The sequence below is a fragment of the Corvus brachyrhynchos genome, unplaced genomic scaffold (genome assembly GCF_000691975.1).
Source record: "Corvus brachyrhynchos isolate BGI_N302 unplaced genomic scaffold, ASM69197v1 scaffold511, whole genome shotgun sequence".
Classification (NCBI taxonomy): domain Eukaryota; kingdom Metazoa; phylum Chordata; class Aves; order Passeriformes; family Corvidae; genus Corvus; species Corvus brachyrhynchos.
The window spans coordinates 72,428-81,850 of record NW_008236214.1 but is presented as its reverse complement, the minus strand read 5'-3'; the positions used below and the strand labels follow the sequence as shown (position 1 = coordinate 81,850).

The following is a 9,423-nucleotide window of genomic DNA, read 5'->3' as shown; positions in this document are numbered from 1 at the left end:
CGGCCGCAGCTGACGCCCAGGAAGGCGCTGCCCCCACCGTCCTCATGGTACAGCTGCAGGGGTGGCCCTGGCAGCAGCAGCCCAGAGCCCTTCTTGCTCTTGAACCACTGGGTGCTCTCCAGCGCAGCTGGCTCACAGGAGATGTCGGAAAGCTGGTCGGCATCCTGCTGGATGCCAGAGTCAGGGCCGCGCGCAGCGATGTGCTCCTGCATGGAGGCTGTGATGCTGGCCACGCGTGGGTACTCATTGATCATCCGTATCTCGTCATCCTCAGCGGCTTCAGCAGAGCCACGGCCACTGGAATGCGAGGGGTCCAGTGAGCCGCCCCGGGTGTAGGGCCCTGCCGGCTCGGTCCCATACCCTGGCAGTGCCTGGTGGTAGATGTGCTCAGCCCCAGGCAGTGCTGGCTCCTCACGGCCCAGCTTCTGCAAGGACCCACTCTGTGCGTGGGCCAGTGCCCCCTCCCCCTCTGCCTTCTTGTGGCCCCGGCGCTGTCGGGAGCGCACCAGCGCCAGCACGATGGCCACGGCGGCCAGCACCACCACGACGCCCAGCGAGGCGGCCACAGCCACCAGCAGTAGGTTGAGGTCGGCTGCCAAGCCAAAGGAGGTGTGTGTGATGTCAATGGTGACCTGCGCAGAGGCCACACGGGAAGCAGGCAGGGGACTGCGTGCCTGCACCTCCAGGCTCATCTCCCGTGGCTCCCTCTTGGCGCGCCCAGCGCCGGCTTGGGGCTGGCTGTCCACACGCAGGTAGATGAAGCCTGTGGTCTGGTTGATGGCGAAGTATGGTGACGGCTTTGCCAGGGTATACAGCACAACACCGTCAGCCCCCTCATCCTCATCCGTGGCCAGCACCCGCCCAATGCTCTGCCCTTTGCGCGCGCCCTCAGGCACCTCGAAGTTGAAAGAGGAGCTCAGGAAGATGGGATCATACTCATCTTCCCCCGTCACCAGCACCCGCACAGTCACAGTGGCCGAGGCGTTGCCAGCGTCGGTGGCCCGAACCAGGAGCTGGAAGGCTTTGGCCCGCTCATAGTCAAAGGTGAGGCGGGAGCGCAGCTCCCCAGAGCTCCCATTGACAGCAAAGGCGTCCCGGCCGTCCCCCATGGTAGGGTCCCCCACTGCCTGCTCCAGCACCATGTACCGCAGCTCCCCAAAGGTGCCGGTGTCGGCATCGATGGCACGCAGCGTGGTGACCAGTGTGCCAGGTGGCAAGTTCTCCCGGATGCTGGCGCTCAGCACCTCCACTGGGAAGTATGGCTTATTGTCGTTGATGTCCTTCACCTCAATGGCCACGGGGACCAGCGCAAAGTGCCCACCTGGTATGTCTGTGGCCCGCACCACCAGTGTGTGCAGCGCCTGGACTTCCCGATCCAGTGGCTGTGCCAGGCTCAGGGCCCCTGTGCTCTCGTGCAGCTGGAACAGCCCATGCTGGTCACCTGAGCTGATGGTGTAGTGAATGCGGCCACGCGGCCCTGAGTCGGCATCGTGGGCTGCCACGCGCAGCAGCTCGGTGCCAGGCAGCGCAGCCTCGCTCACTGCTGCACGGTACTCGGCCCGGGTGAACACGGGCGGGTTGTCATTGACGTCCTGCACAGTGATGAGCACAGGCACAGTCGCACTGCGTTGCGGCAGGCCCCGGTCTGAGGCTGCCACGGTCAAGTTGTACACCGGGATGGACTCAAAGTCCAGGGACTCCACAAGCACCAGGGCTCCCTGCGTGCGGAGCTGTCCCCCAGCCCAGGCCACCCGGCTCTCCACCTGGAAGGCGTTGCCGTCATTCCCACTGACGATGGTGTAGTCAAAGCCAGCATTCTCCCGGGAGAGGTCGGCGTCACCTGCCTCCAGCGTTAGCACAGTGGTGCCTGGGCGCAGGTCCTCGGGAACACTGGCATTGTAGCATGGCTCCTGGAAGCGGGGACTGTGGTCATTAACATCCAGGACCTGGAGTTGCACTGTGGCCCAGGATGAGAGGCTGGGAGAGCCGTGGTCACGGGCCTCCACCACCAGGTCCAGGGTGGGCTGGCTGACATTGAACTCCACCTGCCGGGTGGTGAAGAGGGTCCCTGTGGAGCACAAAGCCAGGGTCAGCATGGGAACCAGTGGGAGCTGGGAAGGGTATCAGCTGGAGGGGCATTTGATGGTCACCCTGCTGTGTCTGCCTCACCAGCTACACCAGAAAGTGACCTGGTGAGGGCTTAAACAGGGCCAGCACGGGAGCACTCCCCTCCACAGGCACCCTTAGATTGACCCATGAGAGAGGCCCACAGAGCACCAAGCCCACGCACCATTGCTGGGGTCGATGGCAACATCAGGGCTGGGCACAGCCAGGTGGAAGGTGATGTCCCCATTGCTCCCTGAGTCGGGGTCAGTTGCGCTCACAGTGAGGATGACACTACCAGCAGGTGTGTGCTCTGGCAGCAGCACCTGGAAGAGAAGGAAACTCCAGTCAGCATCTGGTTTCCCCCTGGCAGAGCCCCCAGCAGCGCTGGGATGGGAGTCTGGGGCTGGCCAGGCAGCCATAGCCAAGGTCTTTCAGCCTCTCACAGGCAAGGGGCTTGTGCTCTCAGACCCTTCAAGCATTCCTGGGGCTCCCCAGCCCCTTGCCCAAGTTCCAGAGCTGCAGCACACACTGCCCAAGCCAGCCTTCAACATGGACCTGCCCATGTCTCGCCACAAACATTTGTCTGGGCTGTGGCCCATTTCCCACCCCCTCTGGCCTTCCCACTGTGCTCATCCATTTCAGCTGGACCCTCTGCATCCAGCTGTGCCCCTTGCAGGGGCTGGTCCCAGGGTCACCTGCCTGGTTTCAACTCCTTCTATGCCACAGTGACAGCATGAGGGATGTCAGGATGTAGATATGGGTCAGAAAGCGAGACCAGAAGGGGCTCAGACCCATCCTCTGTGCCTTGTAAGGGCAAGGGAGGCAGGCAGGAGCTGCAGAGGGCGTGTGTGGGATGGCCCCTGCTGCCTGGCACACCTGGTGCATGTACCTGATAGAAAACCTGGGTGAAGGTGGGCACATTGTCGTTCACATCCTCCACAAGGACGGTGAGGTTGGCCTCAGTCTCATGGCGTGTGTCAGAGGCGCGCAGTGTGAGGGTGTAGCGGCTGCGCTGTTCATGGTCCAGTGGCCCTGTCAGGGCAATGTGGCCACCATAGCGCAGCACCCCGAAGGTGTCTGCTGCGTCCCCCTCCAGCAGCAGCGTGTAGGAGAGCGCAGGGCCCGAGTCCACATCGTTCCCAGTCAGCTGGGCTATCTGGGTGCCCAGCAGTGTGTCTGTGGGGAGCAGAGATGTGAGTGAGCAGACCTGCCCAGCATACCTGGCTCAGCTGGTGGAAAACCAGTTCAGTCCAGAGCCTGAGCACCGGGAAGAGGGGAAGATGCCATGGGAGAGGGAGATGCCGGGGGGAAAAGGAAGGTCTCGGGGGCTTGGCAGGACAGGTGGAGGTTTGCATGGGCACAGGGCACACTGGCTGAGGACTGTGAGCAGGCAGGGCAGGTGTCTGCAGCCAGAACCCCGGACATGAGGCAGGGGCTGGGGTTGGGTTGGTAATTCAGGTTCCTCCCTCAGGACACAGCAGCACCACAGAGGTCATGCTGGAGGGCTTGGGGGGCTTCAGCGGGCCAATGTGACCCAGCCCCTTGCAGGGACTGGCCTGGCCTCCCTGTGGGCTCCTCCCCACCCCATGGTGCCCACTGTACCCCAGTTCTGGCCCTCAGTGCTACGGCACTCACTCTCAGGGACACGAATCTCCCAGGGGACCGGGATAGTAGGGCTGTTGTCATTGACATCCATCACCACCACGGTCAGCGTGGCCGAGCCCATGAGCGGTGGTGTTCCTCGGTCCATCGCTGTCACCACCAAGCTGTGGGCAGGCATGAGGGTCAGATGTGTGCCCACACATGTGAGGGAGCACCTCACCTGTGTACAGTTCCTGGGACATGCACTGTACACCTGCATTGCACCTGGGACATGAACTGCAGGTGTGCACGGGGCTGGAGCGTGTGCACGTGGTGGGGAAACCGCACAGCAGCTCAGAGTCTGGGGTGATGGATCTGTGCAGCACCTTCTCCGGAGGTGTTTAAGAAAAGACTGGTTGTGGCACTCAGTGCTCTAGTCTAGTTGACAAGATGGTGATCAGTCACAGGTTGGACTCAATAACCTCTTTTCCAACCTCAATGGTTCTGTGGTTTGGAGAGCATGTGTGGGTGTGGCAGGGCATATCACCCCTCTCCCCACCACAGGCGGCTGGTGCAGACAGGAGAGACAACCCAGGCGGGCAAGGCCCAGCAGGTATCATCTCCTGGCACCAAAAGGTCTGCCAGTTTAAGAGATGTGGGGAGAGATAAACAGAGGTGACCAAAAGGCCTGTTCTTACACTACATAAGTACTACAGATTACCACAGAGGCAGAAGCCCTCTACACACACGCACTGAAAGTGTGCAAGACTTCTCCCTGGAATCTGGACACATGTTCTGTGGTTACTTTCCCGGGAATTGAGGGAAAGGATTTCGATGTGTGCTCCATCAGGAATTGGATGGTAAGAAACATTGGATCCTAAGTTATATTATTTCTTCTCTAGATGTAAAATTAATGGTATCTTTAACCCCGCATGTATAATACTACTTGTCCTCTTTTTGTCCTTAGTCCTGTGTGGTAATAATCTGTTTTAAGTCTTATGTCTGTTAGTTTTGTGTCTATTAAAGAAATAATTCATTCTATAATCGACCGAATTGGCCATTATTAAAGAACTTGCGAACGAGAGTGGGTCTTGGGGTGCTGGCCACCTCAACAAAGCTACTGCCTGCTGCCAGAGGCCTGGGCAAAAGGCAGGGACTTATCTAAACCCACATCATCCATTCATAATAGTGGGGCAGTGTGTGTGGTACATGGAGAGCATGGTGGGGCAGGGCAGCAGGTTTTTGCACACCTAAGGCATGTGTTGAAGTCTAGAAGGTGTGTGGGTGCAGGCAGAGCACCTTGCAGGGTGCAGGAAGGTGTCTGGGGTTCTCTGGCTGAAGGGAAACACTTGGAGCCTCTCTGGAATGGCGAGGGGCGTGTGGGTGGAAGGAATACCCCAGACTCCCCACACTGGGGAACAGAGCAGAGGAACCCAAAGCCATGGGGGCACCTGTGGAGAGGGAGAACACAGACTGGGGGACCACACCTGAGCAAGGTGTGGGGGAAAGGGCAGGAGAAGCCTCAGATTCATGGTTGGGTGTTTGCCAGCATTTCACATACGTGTGGCTAGAGTGGATGGATATGTCCAGAGCGTGCACACATGGTGAGGGCCCAGAAGGCCTGTCTGGATGCAGGGGGACATGTGGGGGACATGCTCAGGTTAGTGCAGGGGTCTGGAGCCATGTGGCAGGACACAAGGATCCTATGCTTGGAGGTGGAAGTAATTGAGCAGATGCAGTGCGGATTAAGGAGGCAGGAAGGGGAATGGATGAACCTAGGGCCCTCTCACAAGCTCCTCAGCTCCATGGAGACCCGACTGAGCTGTGCGTGGGCTCATCTTGGCCATCTGCCTCCTGTGTCCTTCACTCCCACTGACCCTCAGCAGTGTTGCTTGATAGAGCCATTTCACAGACAGGCTGGGACAGCTTTGGGGGCACTAAGAACAGTGCTCCCCATGCTCCTGGGCTGTGCTCCACAGCTCTGTCCCTGTCCCAGCATTCCCTAGCCTGGCTGCACTCACCGGGTCTGGGACCAGATTTCTCTGTCCAGGATGGCAGCAGTGGTAATGGTGCCAGTCTGAGGGTCAATGTGGTACAAGCCCGGCATTGGCAGGGACTGGTTGATGGCATAAGTCACCTGCCCATTTGCTCCCTGGTCCAGGTCATCTGCCAGTACCTGCAAAGCCACACGAGATTCAGCTGTGGAGCCCCTGAGGCAGGACTTGTGTGCTAGTGCCAACCCCAGGCCCATGCAGCCCCCATCCCATAACTCCAGCCAGGCCAGGGCTCGGGTGTCCCTGTTTGTGCCCCGGCCATACCTGGATGACAGGTGAGTCATAGCTCTGTGACTCCCAGATGAACGCCACATAGTTCTGCAGCTGGAAGCGGGGCAGGTTGTCGTTCACATCCTGGAGGTTGAGGTTTATGGCCATAAAGCCAAAGGAAGCCGTGGTCTCTGCCTGGATCACCAGGCGCAGCCGGGGGCTGGCCTCGAAATCCAGGCTACTGGAGTCCTGCACTGAGATGGCACCTGGAAGGAGGACAGCAAGAAGGGGGGAGCAATGTACCAGCACATCCATCCATCCATCCATCCATCCATCCATCCATCCCTCCATCCACTCATCCCTCCATCCACTCATCCCTCCATCCATGCATCCATCCCTCCGTTCATTCATCCATTCATCCATTCATCCATCCACCCATCCCTCTCTCCACCCATCCACCCATTCTCAGGTGGACAGGACACACACTGAGCTCTTCCAAGCCCTCCCCACACTGCCAGCTTCTCATCATTCTCAAGAGCTGACCTGAGTGAGGACACCCACACCTTGCTGGGGACAGGCGGCTCCTGCTGATGTTACAGCATGCGACAGTCCTCCCACCTGGAGGCTCTCCCGAAGGTGTGCAGCAGAAAGAGCTGCTCCTACCATGACATAAGCTCATCCAGCTCCAAGCCAGGGTCACCTCACTGCAGCTTTGAGTCCAGTCAGAGCCTTGCAAGTGCTCTGAGGACAGATAGCCACTGCCACTCACCTGAGCCACGGGCAGCTAGGCTGCTGGAGCGACAAGGTGCTGCTGTCCCACCCAAGAAGGAGGAGGGCAGCCAGCAGGATCTATTAACTAACTGACAACATTTCTATGGGCACGTAGGGACACCTTCCCCTATCCCAGGTTGCTCAAAGCCCTGTCCAGCCTGGCCTTGGACACTTCCAGGGATGGGGCAGCCACAGCTGCTCTGGGCAACCTGTGCTAGAGCCTCACCACCCTCACAGGGAAGATTGTCTTCCCAAAATCCCATCTAACCCTGCCCTCTGAGGTTTTGGGAAAATGTCTAATTATGGGGGACCACAACTGCACTGGGAGCAGTGCTAGCAGGTGCTGGTCAGTGACAGGGCAGCATCCACATTCCAGTACTAACACCTCTCAACTAACTGGTACAGAGTGTGGATGGTGCTCCTGTGCCCTGGGGGCCCCGAGCACTTGAGCAGGTGTGAGCAGAGCTCCCCAAGTGTTCCTGGAGCTGTACCTGAGTTGGGCTGGATCAGGAAGGTGTTCCTCTCGTTGCCACTGATGATGCTGTAGGTGATGCGCCCCGAGGAGCCCCCCGTGTGCATGGCCTGGACACTCGCCACCTCAGTGCCTGGGAGAGCGAAAGGGTATGAAGGGACAGTGGAGCCTTGGGGCACGTGGCAAAGCGTCAGGGTGATGCATGGCAGCATGTGCTGTACCACAGGACCACCAGTCTGCCTGAGGACACTGCTGACAGGGGACTGAAGATCTCATGGTAATGTTGGGCTGGGAGCCTGGAGTCATGGTGCCTGTCCATGGCTCCTCTGTGGTCTCACTGTGACCCCGGAGACCTTCTGGCAGCATTTGGACACCTGTGGCTGCCTACAGTGATCTGAACCCACTGAGGCCAGCCCAGAGGGACACCACCCTGACCAGCCTGGGCACCACTCAGACCCTGCAGTTCCTTGGGTCTTCCCAAAGCATAACAGGACTTCCCCAGACCCCATAGTGCCCCCTGGTCTGAGTTCCCCACAGCGCTGCTCCCACTTCCCCTCGTGCCCTATCCCATTCCATCATAGCACTTTCTGGTCACTGCCATTGGGTACCTGGGGTGGCATTTTCGGCCAGGGCCACATCACTGGTGCTGCGGGGAAAGCGCAGCCCCTGGTACGGCTCCTCCTGCACATGGATCACCACTACCCCTGTGGAGGAGAGCGCTGGCTGCCCCAGGTCGGTGGCCAGCACGAAGAGTGTCCGCTGGCGCTGGCTGAGTGAGCCAAGGGGCTGCAGCAGCTGAATGTCCCCCGTGTAGGAGTTGATTGCAAAGGCAGAGCTGGGCGTGGCAAAGCGGTACAGGATGGAGGCATTTGCACCTGCGTCCCTGTCCTCAGCCCTCATGGTGGCCACCACCTGCTTGAGCGGCGTGTGGCGGGACAGGTTGACGGTGAGTGGGCTGTGCAGGAAGGCCGGAATGTGGTCGTTGACATCTCGCACCATGACAGTGACACGCACAGCCGTGCTCTTGGGCTCCCACGGTGCCGAGTCCACCGCCATGGCCAGGAAGCTGTAGGTGGGCTGGCGCTCCCGGTCCAGTGCCTGGGCACTCCGGATGCGCCCACTCTGTGGCTCCACCTGGAACATGCCCAGCGACTCATTGCCCAGGTAGTAGGAGACCTGCCCATTGGTGCCCTCATCTGGGTCTTCGGCCACCAGCTGCAGCACCAGGTCACCGACTGGCAAGTCCTCTGGCACCTCCACCATGTAGGTGGCCTGAGCAAAACCAGGTGCATTGTCATTGAGGTCCAACACCTGCACAGTCACCGACATAGTGGCACTGCGTGGGGGGGAGCCGTGGTCCTGCACCACTACAATGAGGCTGTAGGAAGCAATTTGCTCTCGGTCAAGGGCGTGTGCAGTGGAGAGGACACCAGAGACGGGGTCTAGGCTGAAATCCTGCCCAGGGTCTCCACCTAAAAGAGAAGAGGGGGAATAACAAGGCAGCATGCCTGTAACTGGAATGAGAAAGGCCCTGGAGAACATGAAGCCCATCACCACGGGGTCTGGCAGGGTGGGTAGAGTGAGCCCTAGTGGGAGCAAACCTCCTTGGGTCAGCTCCATGTGAAGAACTGACTCTAACCACTCACAGGCCAGTGCTGCAGCCATGGGGAGTCGCCAGACAGCATGTGACAGGATACAGCGAAAATCTGACTTGGCAATCTGTGAATCAACAGGTCAGAGCAGCCAGAAGAGGTGTGGAACTGGTCTAAGCCTGGGGAACCAGACACAAGCCTGGGGAACGAGCAGTGCAGCCTGTCTGGATCTTAGGGTGCTCTTTACTGGGGGCAGAGAGCTGAGAGGTGGCAGCAATGCCATGCAGTTTGGAGCAGGAGAGAACTGAGGTGGAACGGGACTGCTGCAGGTGATGTCCCCAGATCCAGGGAAGCCCAGGGACAAGTCCTTGCCCAGCCCAGCACTCCCAGTGCATCCATCTCACCTGCCACCCGGTATTCCAAGCGTCCGTTCTCTCCACCATCAGGATCAGTGGCCCGCAGGGTGTAGAGTGCCACACGACTCTGGTTCTCAGGAACCTCCACGGAGCAGGACTCGCTCTCCAGGTGTGGTGCATGGTCATTGTCGTCCCCCACGGTGACCCGCACCGTGGCCTTGGTGAGGCTGGGCGGCAGGCCGGCGTCCCGCGCGTAGACTGCAGGACACAGTGAGAGCAGC

The 9,423-nt window shown here is 59.6% G+C and overlaps 1 protein-coding gene across 1 annotated transcript in view; it reads right to left on the bottom strand.

The window, feature by feature from the left end:
- The window catches only part of DCHS1 (dachsous cadherin-related 1), a 41,312-nt gene that overhangs the window by 3,172 nt on the left and 28,717 nt on the right, over nucleotides 1-9,423 (bottom strand). Inside the window, exons 13-21 of the mRNA XM_008643244.2 lie at nucleotides 9,191-9,400; nucleotides 7,803-8,666; nucleotides 7,214-7,327; nucleotides 6,006-6,217; nucleotides 5,709-5,863; nucleotides 3,742-3,872; nucleotides 2,996-3,282; nucleotides 2,291-2,429; nucleotides 9-2,068 (exon numbers count right to left, since the gene is read on the bottom strand). Coding sequence (XP_008641466.1) covers nucleotides 9-2,068; nucleotides 2,291-2,429; nucleotides 2,996-3,282; nucleotides 3,742-3,872; nucleotides 5,709-5,863; nucleotides 6,006-6,217; nucleotides 7,214-7,327; nucleotides 7,803-8,666; nucleotides 9,191-9,400 — 4,172 coding nt within the window. The remainder of the gene's footprint in view (nucleotides 1-8; nucleotides 2,069-2,290; nucleotides 2,430-2,995; nucleotides 3,283-3,741; nucleotides 3,873-5,708; nucleotides 5,864-6,005; nucleotides 6,218-7,213; nucleotides 7,328-7,802; nucleotides 8,667-9,190; nucleotides 9,401-9,423) is intronic.